The 19,267-nt window shown below is 52.5% G+C and overlaps 1 protein-coding gene across 1 annotated transcript in view; it reads left to right on the plus strand.

Annotated features, from left to right (window-relative positions):
• Slc6a19 (solute carrier family 6 member 19) overlaps positions 1-16,667 on the plus strand; it is an 18,394-nt gene extending 1,727 nt beyond the window's left edge. Inside the window, exons 2-12 of the mRNA XM_008852508.1 lie at positions 5,126-5,266; positions 6,461-6,598; positions 8,234-8,415; positions 8,729-8,839; positions 9,188-9,300; positions 11,972-12,100; positions 12,237-12,393; positions 13,910-14,114; positions 14,226-14,385; positions 16,126-16,288; positions 16,464-16,667. Of these exons, the coding sequence (XP_008850730.1) occupies positions 5,126-5,266; positions 6,461-6,598; positions 8,234-8,415; positions 8,729-8,839; positions 9,188-9,300; positions 11,972-12,100; positions 12,237-12,393; positions 13,910-14,114; positions 14,226-14,385; positions 16,126-16,288; positions 16,464-16,667 (1,703 nt within the window). The remainder of the gene's footprint in view (positions 1-5,125; positions 5,267-6,460; positions 6,599-8,233; positions 8,416-8,728; positions 8,840-9,187; positions 9,301-11,971; positions 12,101-12,236; positions 12,394-13,909; positions 14,115-14,225; positions 14,386-16,125; positions 16,289-16,463) is intronic.
• Positions 16,668-19,267: the final 2,600 nt, after the last annotated feature.

Consider the following 19,267-nt stretch of genomic DNA (forward strand, 5'->3'; position numbering starts at 1 on the left):
AGAGAGAGAGAGAGAGAGAGAGAGAAGAGAGAGAGGATGCAGACAGACCAGGACATTCCTGTGCCTGGAAGAGAAGGGCTGGGCCTGAGTCTGCCTGACAAGTAGCTGTTGAAGCTTTCCACAAAAAGGCATCCTTAAGGTTTGGGTTTCAGTGGGCATCTGATAGGAGTTCCCAGTGTGTGGGATGATCTCTACTCTGAGCCCATAATCCACTAATCCTGGGCATGGGGGCTGCAGGCCCCCAGAGGAACATGGCACAGTGGGCTAGAGGGCAGTGTTTCAGACATCTGTGCAGACCCTGGGAGGACAGTTAGAAAGGAGCCAGGCAGGCTCTGAATGAAGGCTTGCTCCTTTGGGCAGAAGGTTCAGAGCCCTGACTCTGGAGGTTTAGGTCTGGATGAGAGGCTCCTGCTCCTGCTGCCCATGTAGAAGCACTGGATCACTTCCTGGTCTGGGGGCCACTCTTCACCCAGGCCTATCGGCTGCTACAGTTGCAAGCAGCCAAGAGACCTGCTGATCCCTCCCAGAGGAGGAGCCATGTGTCTTTGGGTCACTCTGCTCTATGCTGGCCACAACCCCCATAGGCTAGACAATTAGCCAGAAGGAAAGGAAGCCTGTATTTTGGCCAGTTGGACTCAGGAGGACAGGGCCCTGAGCTGGTCCTCCAGACCTGAGGATTGGTTCTTGTTCTCACATCTTCTCATGGGCCCAGTGTTTCACTATGGATTTGTTCCTGGCTGTGATTCTGAACACTGGGCCTCTAGAGAAACAGTTGAATGAACACAAAAGACTCAGAGTCCCTCACAGGCTCCTGGAGGACAAGAGACCGTGGTGTAGACAAGGGGACTGTGGGGTTAGGCAGTGTTCCTAGGGAGCTAGAACCCTCAGACTACACACCCTGCTCTGTTCTCTCCTGAGTAGCTGTCAGCAGGCTGCCCTTGTCAGCTTCGCAAACTTCCTGTACTGCTTGAATCACAAACTGAGCAGACATGAGAATCAGGCAGCCTCTGCTCCCCACAGCTTGATTTCCAGGAGCTCAGCCTAGCCACCAAGATCTGAAAATCATACAGGCTAACCACCAGCTTCAGCAGTGAACATGAAGTGGGCCTGCTCCGGGCCCTTTTCCTAAGGACTGTGTTCTCAAAGGCAGTATGGACACATAGCAGCCCAGCATCAGCCCATGGTTCACTTTGCTGTATCCTGGCCCCAGGGTTCTCATCTTTGAAGTGGGAATAGCATGATGGGGGATGCTGAGGGTGACTCCAACACTGGGGCAGCTTGGAGGCTGCACTTGGGGATTCCAAAGAGACCACTGGGCCAGAGGTGTACAGAAGAATGGGCTAGCCTCAGTCAGCTAATCTCTTGCACCCGGATGTTACTGTATTTGCATGTCCAGGATCACCCAGGATGTCTGAGCCTACAGAGGTGAAGCACACTCATACCAGGTACTGCTTCAGACATGGCTGTCCACACATACCCTGGCCTTGTCTACTGGGGAATCCTCTGTGCCCACTCTCTGTCCAGGCAGCAACAGTGCTTGTAGTCAGGGTGCTGATCTGGGTGCTGCCTGCCTTCTAAGGACCAGGCTGTCCCCCACAGCTGTCCCCAGCGTTTTTTCATGCATTCTCCAGTGAGCCCACGACCACCTAGTCCAGTCCTGGTGGCCCTTGTGTTCAGCCATGCGCAAGCCTGTGCCACACATACCACCTCCTGGAGAGAGAACAAGAGAGGCCCTTCCTGAAGCACCAGCCTTCTCCTGGCCCCTCTCCTGAAGCACCAGCCTTCTCCCGACCCCTCTCCTGAAGCACCAGCCTTCTCCCGGCCCCTCTCCTGAAGCACCAGCCTTCTCCCCACCCCTCTCCTGAAGCACCAGCCTTCTCCCGACCCCTCTCCTGAAGCACCAGCCTTCTCCCGGCCCCTCTCCTGAAGCACCAGCCTTCTCCCGACCCCTCTCCTGAAGCACCAGCCTTCTCCCTGCCCCTCTCCTGAAGCTCCAGCCTTCTCCCTCCCGGCCGTCTCCTTCCTCTTCTCTCCCCTTGCCCATGTCTCAAAGACAGAACTTGGCTTCTTGGAGCTGGCATGGTCCATTTCCTTTCAGCCCTACTCTGTCATGATTTCTGCTGGTGCTTCCCTCTGCGTAAACAGCAGATGCCGAGGACTCCGGGAAGCACTGAAGTCTCTGGGGACCTTTGGACATCAGCCCTTGATGTTCCATCCTGGAGCCCCAGCTTCTCCATGGCTGATATCAGTCCCCATACCCAACAGGGAGAAGATACAGCATCTCAAAGAGGAAGACCCTACCCAGGGCTGGGACCCTGTTACCTTCCATAGGAGCCCAAGCCTTGCTCCAGGCTTGTTGCCAAGAGCTGGGAAGGCCAGCTGGGCCTCACCCTAGGAGCCCCCAGACTGTCAGTGGCTGACCCACCTACACGGGAGGAGCTGCCCTCTAGGGACTCAGGGAGGGTGGGTGTCAGCCCGTCATCCTTTAGTTCACTTGCTTGACCTGCCCCAGGGACCCAAGGGTTTCTGTTGAAGGGAGAGCACCTCCCTCTATCTCTCGCTCTGTCTGCTCTTGTGGCTGCCTCTCCTGTCTCTACTTTTCCTGTTTTGCTGTCTCTCTTATTTCTGTCTCTGATCCTATCGCTCTTTGTCTCTCATCTGTCTGTCTTCCTCTCTCTGTTTCTGTCTCTTCTTGTCTATCCGATGCCTTTCCTTGCTTCTCCTCTCTTTGTCTCTCTCTGCCCCTGTCTCTGTCAGGGGGCCGTGCCCTGGCCCAACAGAGCTGAGGCTTTCCTCAGCTGGGTATTGGATGTCTTGGTGTCCTGTTACAGACCCAGGGGTCCGTGAGAGGGACACCTGAGCGTGAAGGACTGTGATGCTGTTGGGGCCATGGTGGGCTCACAGCTCTCTGCTCTGGATTATTCCTGAGGGACTTCCAGGGGTCCTAGAGGGGTCAGGGGCTAGAGGTTAAGAGTGTTAAGGGGAGTCTAGGCCTTGAGCTGGGCCTGCAAACACCCAGACCCCAGGTCATTCTCAAATTTGGGTTCCTATGCTATGACTTTGGCCTGAACTTCCTTACTGAGCTGCTGGGCCTCCAGTAGAAACAGTAGCAGCTGTGCCACTTCTTTAAAAAATATTTTATTCCTTACCTTTATTTTATGTGTATGAGTGTATTGCCTGCATGTATGCAAGTGCACCCATGTCGTGCAATGATGCAGAGGTCAGAAGAAGGCGCTGGATCTCCTGTAACTGGAGTTACAGATGGTTTTTAGCCACTATGTGGGTGCTGGGAACTGAACCTGAGTCCTCTGCAGGAGCAGCCAGTGCTCTTAACCTTTCCTGCCTCTGCAACCTCTGTCTGTCTTCTCTGGTAGTATAATGTCTGCTGGCCGACCACATAGTGTTGCTCTTTCTGTGACTGGCTTGTATCTCACTTAGCAAACCTCCATGTGACAAAATTCCATTGGATGGATGGGCCATGGTGTGTTTATCTACTCAGCCACTGTGAGCAATGTCACTGTGAACACAGGCACCAAAACCCTCATTGAGGCTCCAATTTTGGTTCCCATGGGTATATTTCTAGAAGTAGAATTGCTGGGTCACTTGGTAATTCTATGTCTAATTTAAAAATTTTTTATTTGAATTATTTTTATTTTATGTGTATGAGTGTTTTGCACGCATGTATGTAAGTGCACCTGTGCTGTTCAATGCCCGCAGAAGTCAGAAGAGGGCAGCAGATTCCCTGGAACTGGAGTTATAGGTGGTTGTTAGGTGCCATGAGGGTGCTGGGAACAGAACCTAGGTCCTCTGCAAGTTCAGCCAGTGCTCTTAACCACTGAGCAATCTCTCCAGCCTCTGCTTTTTTGGTTTTTCTGTAGCTATCCTCTTGGGTGTGAGGTGGCACCTTGTAGTTTAGGTTTGCATTGCCTGCATTGTTAGTGATATGGCATCTTCTTGTTCATTATTGGAAGATGTGTATCATCTTTGAGGCAACATCTTTTCGGGGTCTGTGAATGAAAGCTAGCTTTTATTCTGAGTTTTGTCATCTAAATATTCTGAGGATTTTAGCACCTCACCAGACCTGCAATTTTCAAATACTTTCCTCCTACCCTACAGGTTGCCTTCTCAACTCTTGATAGCTGTTTTTTTTAAATATACATTGTTTAATATTTTCATTAATATAGTTCTTTCTTTAAATTAAAAAAATTTTATTGCATGTATATGCATGTATTGCCTGCATGTAGGTAAGTGCACCTGTGTCGTGTAATGCCCACGGAGGACAGAAGAGGCTGTAGGGTCCCCTGGAACTGGGGTTATAGACACAGTTAGTTGTTAGCTGCCATGTGGGTGCTGGGATTCGAACCTGCGTCTTCTGTAAGAACAGCCAGTGTTCTTAACTGCTGAGCCATCTCTCCAGCCCCCAACATAGTTCTTATTGAAACAGAATAAACACACAGGGCACTATAGAAGACTGCTTTTACAGGCACAGAAGGAACATGCTTCCTAATATTAGGGTTTCTTGGGTCTATGCTACAATGGGGTCTGCAGTGTGAGGGCAGTGTGGCCAGCTGTTTGAGGCCATCATTGTGCGAATTATATTTTGAAGCACGCACACCATTGCAAACGAAGGTGCCCAAGCCGAGGGGTGCTTGCCTGCCTTACCACCCAAGAGAGGGCCTATCTCAGGCTGATGCCTTGCTACAGACTTAGCATTAGTTGGCTGTGTAGCGATACAGCATCTCTGCAGTAGGTTATTTCAGAGGCTGTGGCTCTGTCCCTCTGTTTACATGGCTCTGGACAGCAAGGAATCTGGGACCAACTCAGCCCCGCCGGTAGGTCTCCACGGTGCTCTGTTGCTGTCTGTAAGTACAGTAGCACTGTCTCTCAGCGTGTGCTCCTCAAGCCTGTGGACAGTGTTACCTACGTGGGAACTGTGTGCTTGCTAACGGGTCCTTCTAGGCTGTGAAGTTTGCTGTGACCCCTCTCCCAACAGCTTGCTACTGCATCTCAGTTCTGTTCAAGGGCCATAGGGATGTTGGCGGCTTTAAGGACAAAGTTCTGTAAGTGCCTGTTCCCGTGGTGGCATCTCAGCCTACAGTGACATGCTCTGTTTCTTCCTATCCAGGGGCCTTCATGATCCCGTTCCTTATCCTGCTGGTGCTGGAGGGCATCCCCTTGCTGCACCTGGAGTTCGCTATTGGCCAGCGGTTACGCAAGGGCAGTGTGGGCGTGTGGAGTTCTATCCACCCATCTCTGAAGGGTGTAGGTACGTGTCCATTCTCCCATCTGGCCTGGAGTTTGCAGGGCCAGTCTGACTCCTCTTCAGCTTTCTTAACCAATTCCAGCACCTGCCACCCCAGAGACCCTCAGGAACCCTTCATTAAAATCAATGGAGTGTGGGTTGTAGTGCCCAGACCAGGTCACTCATGATCCTCAGGAACCAGACAGGCCAGTAAAGGCTGCCTGAGTCCTCACAGTCCAGCGACAAGGAGGCTCAGACGCTGGAGGAGAGTAGCTACTTCCCGCCTGCATAGGGCAGGCTCTGCAAGGGCCTCTAGGTCAGAAGGAGGCGCTAGCTGCCCGCTTTCCATGACTTCCTCTATCCACAAACACACATTTAGCAAGGAGGCCCAGGACTGACCCCAACCCAGATGTGGTCACTCATTTACAAATTCTGGCCTGGAGGTGGCCCTACCTACTACAGCCTCACTAAGACACGGCTCGCTGAGACCTCAGAATGTGGGGAGGTGGTGTGAGCACTCCAGCCAGGGGAGAGAAGGGCAGGGTCCATGGACAAAGAGAGTCTGGAGGTGTTTGTCCCAGAAGCCACAGGGCTGGACAGCTCACAGCCCACACAGCGGCCTCTCCCCGATGGCAAGTCCCCCGCCCCCGTTCTCTTTGCACCCTGTCACTCTGAGTCTCCCAGGTTTTTCCTCTTTCTCTTTCTTCCCTCTTCTCTCTCCCTTTCTCTTCACACACACATTTGATTTTTAGTTTCCCGTATCAGAAAAGTATGCTCATGAAACCCCTTACAAGTTAGCCTTCTTGTCCCCAAGCACTGAACAGTTGCCCCCCGTGAGCTCTGCCGGTCTCCCTCACTAGTTCTTGGAAGAATTTTTCTTGCCTCTACCCACCTGTCTCTGACTTGGGGTTGGCCGGGTAGGCTGCCCCTAGGCAGGACCACACCCATTGAAGTCCTCAAAAGGCTCCTTGCAAGGGCTCTGTGGCCACTTGTGTGGACGTGTCTTCTGGGGGCTACAGGCAGAGCAGGTGGGGCTCTCAGCCCACTCTGGGCGAATCAGGTGCCCATAAAAATGGTATTACACCTTGGCCCAGGCCGTATTCGCTTTACAGGCTGGGGAACAGGCCCTTCCTGGCGTCCCACTGTCCCCCAGGGGACAGCGCAGACTGTTCCCATGTTCTCACCTGTGTGCCCTCCATGGTGACATCTTCCCCATAGGCATCGCTTCCATGTTCGTATCCTTCATGGTGGGCCTGTACTATAACACCATCATCGCCTGGATCATGTGGTACTTCTTCAACTCCTTCCAGGAACCTCTTCCATGGAGCGAGTGTCCACTGAATGAGAACCGCTCTGGTGAGTAGGATGCAACCACAGCACCCAGCCTCTGTCCCATCTGACACGACCCAGCTGGCGGAGGGGCGCAGAGCTGCCAGCACCTTCTTAGGCAGATAGCCACACCTTGTGACCAGCTGTCCGCTCCTTTTCTAAGCATCAGATACTTAGAGACCGGGGCTGGCAAAACCCAGAGCATCTTAAAAGCAATAGAGCATTGGAAACTCCACAGTGCCAGGGCTGGGAGGATAGCTTAGTCAGTAAAGTGTTTGGCTTGCAAACCTGAGGACCCAAGTTTGAGTCCCAGAACCCACGTAAATAACCAAGCATAGTGACGTGCATTTGTAATCCCAGTAAGCTAGGGGAGTATAGACAGGAGGACCCATGGAGCTCATTGGCCAGCCAGCTAGCCCCACATCTCAATGAGAGTGTCCTAAAAAATCAAGGTGGGCAGCTACTAAGCTACTAAAAAACAAGGGTGAAGCCACTAAGAAAAGATACTGAAATTGACTTCTGGCTTCCACATGCAACTGCAAACACACACACACCACACACACAGATCCGCAGTGAGTCATGCCTGTCACCCCAGCATTTGGGAGGCTGACGCAGAAGGATTGCTACAAGTTTGAGACCAGCCTAGACTACTACGCTGTGATGCCTAGGCTAGCCTGGGCCTACTGTGCGAGACAAAATTGTTTTGTTACAACAAAACAAAATTTAAAAACCCACAGTCTAAGAAAGCCTTAAGCTTGGTGACTTCCTATACCATTCTGGTCCTGTGGCTGGGGCCATCAGGAAAGGAAGTGTCCAGGTGGCTCCAAGTCACTAGCCAGTCCTTGAGAGACTACAGGACTCCCCCTGCTCCATCCCCTGTGTCTTCGCACAGAGAGGCCGCTCAGCCAGCCACAAGTGATCTACACTACCTCTTCCCCTCCCAGGCCCTTTTCATATGGAGACAAAGGGAGGCACAGATTTTTGTCTGTGGTCTGTGGGACACGCTTGCCTTACAGAGATCCACACACCTGCACAGGAGCATGAGTGACATGTTTAGTAGCTCATCTTGACCAGCACAGAGTGACTTTGAGGTCTTCACAGGCATCCTTAGGAGCCTGTCAAGATGGCCCCGCTTTGGCCATAGGACAAGCCCTCTACAGGCTGTCTTAGCACTCTTAATTAGACTGTTCCCTTAAGAGAGCCCCAGTTCTTTCTTTGAAAAGGGAGCCTATGGTGGTGAGGTGGCATGAAATTGGACTGTCATGGGTATGGCCATAGCCCGAGTCCTGAAGACCTGGTGCCTGCTGCTCCATGGTGTGGGTGGAGGGGGATCCTTCTCCCTGGGGCCAGAAAGGAGCTGGTGCTCAGAGGTCTGGGCCTCTACAGTATCTCTTAGCAGAGGTCACACAGGTGGCACATGTGTACTCACAGGTGTGCATGTTCAGGAGTATGTGGTATGCAGTGTGTGCATGAAGATGTACCCACGAGTGTGCATGAGCTGTGTCCATGTGCAAGAGGGTGTCTGTCCTGTTGTGAATGCTTCAGGATACCAACCAGGTTTTGGCTGCTCAATGCTCCACATTGCCATTCTCCGTGGCGTGTTCCTGACTTGTCCTTACTGTTGACCCATACCCTGATGTGTGTGTACACCCACTCCCACAGGCTATGTGGAGGAGTGTGCCAAGAGCTCCCCCGTGGACTACTTCTGGTACCGAGAGACCCTCAACATTTCCACCTCCATCAGTGACTCGGGCTCCATTCAGTGGTGGATCCTGCTCTGCCTGACATGCGCCTGGAGCACGCTGTATGTGTGTGTTATCCGTGGCATCGAGACCACTGGAAAGGTGCGGCACACAGCTGAGCCTGCTGTCCCTTGTCACCAGTCTTGAGGGTCTCTCAAATGAGGCTGGTGTATCTGTGCTGGCCCGATGTTTTTCAAACCACACTTTAGAACTGCATGCAAGACTAATCCAAAAATCTTTCTCCAGCTGAGTCAGACAGTAAAGGAGATTGGAAAATGGGAGAGTGAGACCCAATCTCCCCCAGAGTTGTGCCCTCAGCAGAAGGGAGAACAGGGCATCCTGAATGGTCAGCCCTTTTTCGTTGTCTGAACCCTGGCCCCATCCCACATGGTTTCCCCTCCTCTGCCCCCCACAGGCTGTGTATATCACATCCACCCTGCCCTACATTGTGTTGACCATCTTCCTCATCCGTGGCTTGACTCTGAAGGGCGCCACCAATGGCATCGTCTTCCTCTTCACACCCAATGTGAGTCTCTGCCATCTACCTGTTGGCTGCCCTGGGGCTCCAGATCCCATGGAAGAGGCGCATACTAAGTCCTCCTGGCCTCAAGGTCAGGTCCCATCCACAGAGTGACAGCCAAACCGATTGACGTCCAGCCAGTGCCATGTGTGGGAAGGGTCCAGCAAGAGTCCAGCAAGGGGACAGCCTATTCACAGGCCCTTAACATGTGCATGCTGGTGTAGGGACTGCTGGATGGCTTGACTTTGCTGCTCTGTGTGGAATGGCATCCCCTCCTGGGGAAGGAGCTAGCCGCACCCTTAGCGGAAGGGGAAGCCTGGTACCTGTGGTCACAGCCGAATTCCTATCTAACAGGTCACAGAACTGGCCAACCCCAACACGTGGCTGGATGCAGGCGCTCAGGTCTTCTACTCCTTCTCGCTGGCCTTTGGGGGCCTCATCTCCTTCTCCAGCTACAACTCTGTGCAGTGAGTGTGGGGTGGCGGGGAGAGCCCTCAGGCTCGGGGCTATGGGGCCTTCTTGGTGTCTAAGCCTCAGTTTCCCTGTCAAACCATGGGGAACTCTGCTGTGTGGTTAATAACAAAAAGGTGCAAGTGTTTGCAGAACACAGTGCCCAGTTCCATCTGACCACAAAACAGAGCTGCTAGGAAAGACAGGTACAGGCTTCCAGGAGGTCTCCTCAACTGGATCCCTTAATGAGCTCTGCTCCCTGATTCCTCCTACATCCACAACTCCATGTCACCCTACCCTGAACACAAGTCACATCCTAGGGCTTTGACCCCGTTGACCTCAGATCTACACCCTTTCCAGCATCTCCTGGAAAGGTCCCGAGCTATAAGCAGCCCGCAGCAGCCTCCAGGAGGGATCTAGATAGCGCTTATTGTTTTACTCAAAGGCTTATGGAGTACCTACTGTGTGCCTAGCCAGGCCTGTTCTCCACCACCATGGAATTAGCCAGTAATCTGAGGTGATGAGTCCAAAGGAGGACCACCACAGGAGCAGGGTGGTGGGGATAGGGATGATGAGGGTGTTTCCTGGTGACTCAGGCTGACAAAATTGACCTGTGCAGGCTCAGCTAGAGTAGGCAGGTCCATGGAGAGGTCCAGGCAGCAAGGGCCAGGGCTAGAACAGGGGAGCGGGGGGGGGGGCTTTTCTGGGAGGTGTTGCCTGCAATAGGTATGATATTAGAGATGGGCTATTCTTGGAGGGCGTGGTGTGTGGTTTCGGTGACCTGGGAGGGCAGGCCCTGCAGGGGATGCACCGGAACTGGGTGGACCTGCTAGGATTTCCATCTGAACCAAGGCCTTGCAGTCAGTCACTGAATGATGGATCCCAGGCTTCAGAAGACTCTTCTGGTGCTGTGGGGAAGGAGCTAGAAAGCAGCCCTGGAAGTGCCCCGGCAGGTTGGGGCCCAAGCAGGAATGTGAGTGCATTGTTTTTATGATCATTTTATTCAGACGATTCTTATGCCACACAATTCACCCGGGTGAGACTGCAGTTTGGTAGCCGTAGTGCATTCACAGAGTGTGTGGTTTTCACCCTCGTCTAGTTCTAGAACATTCCCACGAGCAGGTCCTCCTGAACCCCCAGGACCCCTGGCAGTACTGCCCTGCTCCTTTCTGCTTTGACTATTTGAGCTCTTCCTGTGCGTAGGATTGGTGGCATGTATATTTTGGCATCTGGCTTCACTGAGTCAAAAGGGCCCCTGCTCTACAGTGTCACTGCGTCCGTCTTGTATGGCTGGCTGGTTGCCTGCTGAGAAGCCGAGCCGAGTGTTCACTGGGAGGGAACGTGCTGTCAGGTCACTCCACGATCAACCATCTGAGGAGCCACCAGGCCGCTCTCCAAATCTCTGCACCACTCCAAGTCCCTTCCCTCCCTCTGTGCAGGAGGGCCTCAGTTTCCCTCCGTTCTTGCCAACTCTTGTGATTGTCTGTGTTTTGGGGGTAGCCCTTCCTTCCAGTGGGGTGGTATCATACCTCAGCTTGACTCACACTTTTCTGTTGGTTCATATACTCTGCTTTTGACGCCACAGCGGACAATGTAAAGCAGGGTTTGGTGGTTAGGGTCAGAAGACTGGGATCAGGAGGTCAGGGTATGTTCAGGAGGTGCTGAATGTCTCCAGCTGGGATCCCGGGGGCTCAGGTCAGAAAGTCAGTGAAGAGTCCAGAGCACAGAGAGGAGAGGAGAAGGGCCAAAACCTTGGGTGGGCCCCTGAGCTGAGGCCACAACCTTTGTACCCCGATACTCAGGAGCACACTACCTAGTTGTGCTACCTAGAATGCACCAACCCTGGGATTCTTGGTTGGTCAGAGATCCATCTGGGACCTGCGCCTAGGACAGCCAGTCCTGTGCTGTAGGTGAGCATCCTTTGCTGGGGAGGACCAGGGCTGCAAGGCTGAATGTTTAGGGTAGCAGTGCCCTGCCCCCACTGCCAGCCAGGATGAGCAAGGCCCACTGGGAAACTTCCATTATCTACTTGCCTTCTTTTCACCTCAGACAGGTGGTCCACCCAATCCTGGGGTCCACCCAGCCCTTGGGGTCCACTCAGTCTGGGGATCCACCCAGCCTGTGGGGATATAGATCAAATTGCTCACATAATTTCATGTAAACAAAGCCCTATGGCATAAATTGGTAAAGTCCCATCTTTCGAGCAGCCTAGATGGATCGGGGGTTACAGATGGAGAGCACTGGGCTGGTCTCCTCCTCCAGCCCACAGAGACCTCCACAGATGGTGCCAAGAGGTCAGGGCTGTCCTTTTTCCATGAGTCTGCCTGCTTGACTGAGGCCTAGGGTGGGATTTGAGCCTAAACATCCCCAGCCCTATGCCTCATGGGCTTTCGGAGGATCTCCACAGCCATGGGGTATGTGGAGGAGGAGGACTGGAAGATGGTAAGGAAAGCAGCCGCTGTGGGTTCAGGATCTGGACACAGCCCTCTGGCCTTCTTGAGTCCCCAGGGCCCACATGTGGCCATATGACATGACCCTGGTCTCCCTACATCACTGCAGTCTCTTGCTCACTGGTGAGCTCTGTTCAGACTCAGCATTAGGTCTGGACATGCTGCCTCTGACCGGGGATTTTGTCCTCATCTGTGGGCCAGCTGTGCTGTCCTGAGGTGACACCACTCTTGTCCTCAGCAACAACTGTGAGAAGGATTCTGTGATTGTGTCCATCATCAACGGCTTTACGTCTGTGTATGCGGCCACCGTGATCTACTCTATCATTGGCTTCCGTGCTACTGAGCGCTACGATGCCTGTGTCAGCACGTGAGTTGCCACCCTGGCACCTTGGACTGTGCCCAGTGGGCATGCATGTAGACCCCTCCCCTCTCCTCACCTCGTCCAGCTCAGCCTTTGGGTGGGCCTGCCCAGGACTTGCAGCAGCCTTTCTTCCTGCTTGCAGGAACATCCTGACTCTCATCAATGGCTTTGACTTGCCCGAAGCCAATGTGACCATTGAGAACTTTGAGGCCATGCAGCAGTGGTGCAATAACTCCAACCCGGAGGCCTATGCACAGCTGAAGTTCCAGACCTGTGACTTGAACTCCTTCCTTTCTGAGGTTAGTACCATAGGCCGTGGTCTCTGTGCCATCAGAGCCTGGAGTAAGAACGAAGGAAGGACTGCCTCGGCCGAACCATAAGGGTCACACAAGGAGCTATGCATGGTCAGCATCTCATCCTCTAGAGGAGGTGGAAGCTGAAAGTCAGGCAGGAGGAAGGGATCATTGTCTACCCATCATGACCCTTTCCAGCTTCACGTAAAATATACAAGACTCCACATGCAGTCCATTTTAAAAAATATTTTTTCATTATTTTTATTTTATGTGTATGAGTGTATTGCCTACATATAGGTAGATGCACCTGTGTTGTGCAATGCCCATGGAGGTCAGAAGAGGGCATTAGAGTCCCTTGGAACTGGAGTTGCAGTTGTTAGCCACCAGGTGGGTGCTAGGAATCAAACCAGGGTCCTCTGCAAGCATAGCCAGTGCTCTTAACCACGGAGCCATCTCTCCAGTCCCTGTAGTCCATTTTTTAATGTTATTCCTTCTATACAAGTGAAAAGAATTATATAACTTTGTCTCTGGACTCACTGTGACTAGAGTTGGGCTGGCCTCCTCTGACTCAGGATGCTGAAGATACCTGCACATTATCTCAGGAACAGAAGCTTTTGAAATGCTGGGTATGGTCACACCTTTAATCCCAGCACTTGGGAGGCAGAGGCAGGAATATCTCTGTGAGATCAAGGCCACCCTGGTCTACATAACAAGTTCTAGCCAGCTGGAGATATAGAGAGACCCTTTCTTTAAAAAAAAAATCTTTTGAGGTAGTTCCAATGAATAATATTTACAAGCTTTTATAGTTTATAGACCAATTCTACATCCAATCTCACAGCTCCCTTAGTTCAGAGTCGTCCTGTATTTTGGAGGGTGGTGGCTGTTTTCTGGGTCTGGCTCTATGTATATCTCTTGTGGCCCAGATAAAGTAATGAGGTATTCTTCAGGATAGAGATTTGCAAAGCCAGCTGGAGTAGCGAAGAGACCTTGATGGCCTCAGTCCTGGTTCCCCACCTGAGGACAGTTCCTGACCAAGCTGAAATTTCTCCCTAAAGATTTTACTATCAGAACCACTGGCCACGGGAACCTGGTCACACCACCTCAGTGCACACACACCCATGATCCACCTGTGCCATCATCTGAATTTGGAGCGTGCTTAGGCTGTGCGTTTAGGAGACTGGCTCAAAGTCCTGTTTTAATCTCTGAGTACTCTGAGGTCCTAAATGGGAGAGCCCATCTATGGGATGGATGCACAGCCGTGGTCTGGGCACCTCCCTGTGGCCATGGCTGCATCTGTCTGTAACACAGTTCTTTGCTCCTACTGGAAGATGGTGCCACTCACTGGGGACTAAAATACAAAAGATCTTTCACAAAATGACCCAAGTCTGCATAGTCCTTGCTCAGTGTGGGATTACTGGGTAGTGCCATCAGGGTGATGTGTGTGGCCACTGGATACCAACAGACTGGCATAAGAGGGGAGAGGTGGGACAGAGGGCTCAGGTGACCTTGTGCGCTGGTGCAGGGCGTGGAAGGGACGGGCCTGGCCTTCATCGTCTTCACTGAGGCCATCACCAAGATGCCTGTGTCCCCACTCTGGTCGGTGCTGTTCTTCATCATGCTTTTCTGCCTTGGCCTCTCGTCCATGTTTGGGAACATGGAAGGTGTGGTCGTACCCCTTCAGGACCTCAAGATCATACCCGCAAAGTGGCCCAAAGAGCTGATAACTGGTACGTACATGGCCCACCCTCTGAGGGAGACTCGCTTGTGTTCCTGGTGGTGATGTTGGGTGTGGCCCAGGGCTGGGCGGCCTGCAGCTTGGCTTCCTGTCTGGCCCACAGGCCTCATCTGCTTGGGGACCTATCTCATCGCCTTCATTTTCACTCTGAATTCCGGCCAGTACTGGCTCTCCCTGCTGGACGACTACGCTGGCTCCATCCCTCTACTGATCATCGCCTTCTTTGAGATGTTTTCTGTTGTCTATGTGTACGGCGTGGACAGGTAGGAGTGGCAGCAGGCCATCTCTAGCAGAAAAACTGCTGAGTCAGCCAGGTGGGAGCCCCGGGGAGGTAGGTGTGCCACGGCACGTGGCCTCCACTACTATGTAGTTGAGTGCAGACTTCCCTCATGGGAGTGGGCTGGCATTGGATCTATGAGCTGGGGAGAGACCAGAGTATGCAGGATTGACCTGGCTGAAGGGGTGCCATGTCCTATCAGAAGTAATGCAAACTGTATCTCTAACTCCCAGATGCCCTTGGACCTACCTGGCCACCCAAGGACAGGCATTTGCAGGTGTACGAGGAACTAACATACAGTAACTTGGGGCACCAGAGAAAGAAAATCCAAACGACGGTTCAGACATATAAGACAACAAGATTTAAAAAAAAGATACAATCTACTCTAAACGAGACCCTCAGTTTGGGGTCCCAGAAGCAGCCCTAGGACAAAGATAGAGTGAAGGTGGGAAGTGAGTGAGTCCGTGGAGGGGAGGCGTGTGAGGAGTAGGACTCAGGCTCTGAAGGACATGGGCTTCATATGTCTTATGGCAGAAAGGCACTGGCTGTTGTTCACCCACTTGGAGCCTATAGCCAGGGTGCTTCTGGGGTGGGATAGGCCCTTCTAGGGGCAGGGAAGGCTCAGCAGCTAGCCAGAACTCAGACACAGAAAGACAGGGAGAGCCACCACTAAGAACCAAGGGCCACTTCCAACCGTCCACCTTGTCAGACAGCTCAGGGCATTGTCACCATTGCTGGGGAAGGATCCAGGAAATCACATCCTTAAGAGGGCCTGGATTGCAACTATTATAGAATGATCTGTCAGTATGCTTTTAAATTAAGCTGGTGCAAGCCCTTTCAATGAGGTCCCTGCTCTAGAAAACCTATTCTAAGTCCTTAAAAGCAAAAGTCCCAAGGGACATGGACAGGATTACATCAGCATGAGTGGGGACCAGATTCAAACAGCCTGGGGCAGTGATGGGGAGGTCAAGGAACATAGGGCCAGTCATGTGATGTGATATCACGGGGCATCATCAAGGAATGTGGAGTGGGCGGTGGCCAATTGGTAGCTGTGATGCACATATGTGCACAGTGGTCTGAAGACCATACCACCTGTGAATAGCGTAAGGAAGGTGACTTCCCAGAGATGTGAAAAGAGGTGGGCACTGCACTAGGGACAGTCTTATGGCTGGGCTTTTCAAGGACTCTCAGTGAGTCTCTGTCCAAGTGTTAGCATCTGTCGGGACCTTGGACAAGTTGTCATTTTGTTCTGCCTGTTCCATTCCGATCACAGCAAATCCCCGTGTGCCGAAGAGGCACCCACCACAGGGTAGACTTTGAGCAGATCAGGAAACGATGGGCACCGCCTAACCTCAGGGTGCTGCTGCTCACCCAAGGGCTACCAAGTCTTATGTGCACTGGAAGGTGGTGAGTCTGATGGCCACTGTCTGCGTGGTGAGTGAGGATGTGAAAGTTCTGAAGGTGAACTCACATCAGAGTGCTGGTGCATCACAGTGCAGTGGGGACTCCAAGCAGCTGGGGTAGCAGCTGCTGATGGTGACAGCCTGGGGCCCCTCTCGGTGCAGGCACATCCCTGCTTGCAAAGGCAGTAAACCTCATCGAGGGGAAGCCGAGGCACAACCTCCCAAGACAACATAACACCACTGTCCAGATGCAGAAAGACCAGTCAGTCCTTGGCCTTCATGAGCCACCAGTGATGCTGCCCTCTGGCCTGTCACTGTTGCAGGTTCAACAAGGACATCGAGTTCATGATCGGCCACAAGCCCAACATCTTCTGGCAAGTCTCATGGAGAGTGGTGAGCCCGCTAATTATGCTGGTCATCTTCCTCTTCTTCTTTGTGACTGAGGTCAGCAAAAATCTCACGTACAGCATCTGGAACCCTGACTACGTGAGTCCCCGGGCAGTGGCTGGCTGGAAACGGGGAAGCCCTGTGGGAGCAGGAAGTAGATGGTGGGGGTATCAGGGAGGCAAAGAGGGCTCTACCCAAAGAAACAGGTGAGGTGAGATCATGGGGTTTACAGGCCCTTGCCCCACGTATCACCTGCGGCTCTCTCCCTCCCCAGGAGGAGTTCCCCAAATCCCAGAAGGTCCTGTACCCTAACTGGGTGTATGCAGTGGTGGTCATCGTGGTTGGGGTGCCCTGCCTTACCATCCCCTGCGTTGCCATCTACACATTCATCAGGAACCGTTGCCAGAAGTCAGGGGACCGCCATGGGCTGGTCAGCACGATGTCCACAACCTCAGTGAATGGGGACTTGAAGTCCTGAGTGGATCCAGCCTGTGTTGGACAGAAGACAGTGTGGGGAGGACAGGAAGTGGCAGGACCTTGGGGGGGGGCTGGGCTGCCACATGTGTGAATATGTGAGTATACATACAAGTGTTCATGTATCATAGATATGTGTATAGGTTGTGCAACCATGTGGTACACATGTATGTGTTTATGTCAGTTGTACACATGTGTATGTTTATATAGATATGCAGGCACATATGTGGTTCATGTACATGAGTGTATATGTATGAGTTTATGTATGTCTCTATATGCATGTGAATGAATGTGCGTGTCTGTGTTGTATATGATAAGTGTGCATGTGTTGTACATATATACAGGGGAAGTGTGTACACATACATTATCTGAATGTATATACGTGTTTACATGTGGGCACACATGTATGAATGTGGATATGTGTGCTGTGTATACAGATGCATTTACACATGTGCATATTAGATATGGATATACACATGTGTATATATGCATTCACAAACCCTTGTACATATATGTATCTGTGTGTATCTGCACATATGAGAGTGTTACCTGTGTGCATGTATGAACATATGCACACATGTTTATGCATTATCTACAGATGTGTGTGTATGCCTATGTTATTTCTGTGCACATGACACATGTGTGAAAATACATTTACTTGTGATGCATGAGCCTTCAACTCCGGCTCGGGTCGCCCTTTGCTTGCCCTCATTGTGGGGTGTGGAGTGCAGCCTGGGGATGGACCTGGCTATGGACCCACCCAGCACTGGAGAGAGCCCAAAGTGAAGGTGTAGACTGGCCTCCCAGGGCTGGCCTCCCTCCCTCTGAGTGGAAGGCAGGAGGTGGGGCTGTGCTCAGCCTGGTTCCTGGGCATGTTGTCACTACCAATGCCCACCCTCTTCCCTGCCCCTTGCTGTGAGCTCTGGACCAGGGCTCCCGAGTTAAAGGTCTTGGCCCTTCTACTCCCCAAGAAGAAGTGCAGGAGGCTGGTGGGCCAGTGAGGCTGAGAAGGGCCCTGGCACAGCCTGGCTTCCAGTATGCCCGCTTAATCATTGCTAGCTGCACAGGCTGCTAAGCAGCCAAGCTGAGCTCCCCTCTGCTGAGGCAGGAGCCGCCCTATGCATTTCTGGAGAGGGTGTGAGCCATGAATCGTTAGCCAGATGTTGGAAAAAGAGAGTTATAGGGTAACTCATCTGTGGCCACTGCTCTTAAGGACACTCCAAGAGCCCTGGGGACTTCAGTGACAGTGAGACCTCGAGGTCCTCAACCCTGTGGCAGACAGTGAAGCCAGGGCTGGCTCTCTCACCCCGCCCCCATGCTGTTTCTTTCTGGGTTTCACACCCTTCCCAGTGTTCATACTAGGTGCTCAGCCGTAGGCACGTGGGACTTGCTGTGCTTGTTGCAGCGAGGTACTCTTTTTATGGAAAGTCCAAGTTTAAGTTGAACTATACTTACTGAGAATTGTCCCAGAGACTGGTGGCCCTGGTGCCACACTCCCCCCACTTGGAGACACAGCCACACTCCTTCCACCACAAACCGCAGCTCCCATTGTTGGAGTCCTCTCACAAGGCACCCTTCCATGTACACTGGTCACATGTGACCCACAGAATCCCATAGGGACAAGGAAGGGTGGCCGTTCCCCTGGGGATATGAGGGTCTTGCATTAAGTGGCTTAAAGTCCTATCTCCCTTTGTCCAAGGTCTTGCGTTAAGTGGCTTAAAGTCCTATCTCCCTTTGTCCAAAGCCTTTGGAACCTTGGCTGGAAAAATACCAATCAGTACCCATCAATATATGACCTGTGAGTCCTAGGGATGCCCTCTCTGTGTGCATCCTGGGAAGGCCCTGTACCCGAGTGGCCAGGCTAGAGGTCAGCCACATCCTCTGTTGTCTCTGGTCCATGCTTTGTGTTTAGGCCTTGTGTCTTTGTAAGTGTGACAAATTTAGTTTGGTGACTCTAAACTGTACCTGTCTCAATAAACGACTCCTATTTAATGTTCTCGGCCCAAGAGTCATTGTTCAGGCACAGAAGGATGAGCAGAGCCTGCGTCAGGTGCCAAGAACCTGGGGAGATGGTGTGGTCAGCAAGTCCATCCTCACCTCTCAGTCAGTTCTGGTTTGGGGGATTTCTCTGAAGAAGGCTCAAGACTGGCCAGCAGTTGCCACAATGGGGAGCTCCCACTATTATGGTTCTAGCATGCCAGCCAACGCTCTGTTGCTCACTGGCAGGTGACCAGTGGGCCTTTGGACTCAGGTCATGGAGGGTGTGTGGGAACGAGGTCAGCTGGGAGCAGAGGTGGTAAGAGAGAGGAAGTAGAGAGAGGTTCACCGGAGACGTACCCAGCATATGGGTGGCATCAAGGAGGCGCTCCCCCACCCAAGAGCCTCTCCTCCCTCCATCCCTTGCCCTTCCTCAACCCTTTCCCCTCATGCTCAAAATAGGATCTCCTAAAAATTCGTCCCCCAGAGCCTGGACTTCTGAAACCCATGTATTTGGAATGTGGCTGCATAGGTGACAGAGCAGTATCCAGGGGAATGTGAGAATTCAGGTTCTAGTGCCCTTGACCTGTCCCCAGGATAGAGGGATGAGTTCCGAGCCCAGGGAGC

Source organism: Nannospalax galili, unplaced genomic scaffold (assembly GCF_000622305.1).
Source record: "Nannospalax galili isolate Female #2095 unplaced genomic scaffold, S.galili_v1.0 scaffold1146, whole genome shotgun sequence".
Classification (NCBI taxonomy): Eukaryota; Metazoa; Chordata; class Mammalia; order Rodentia; family Spalacidae; genus Nannospalax; species Nannospalax galili.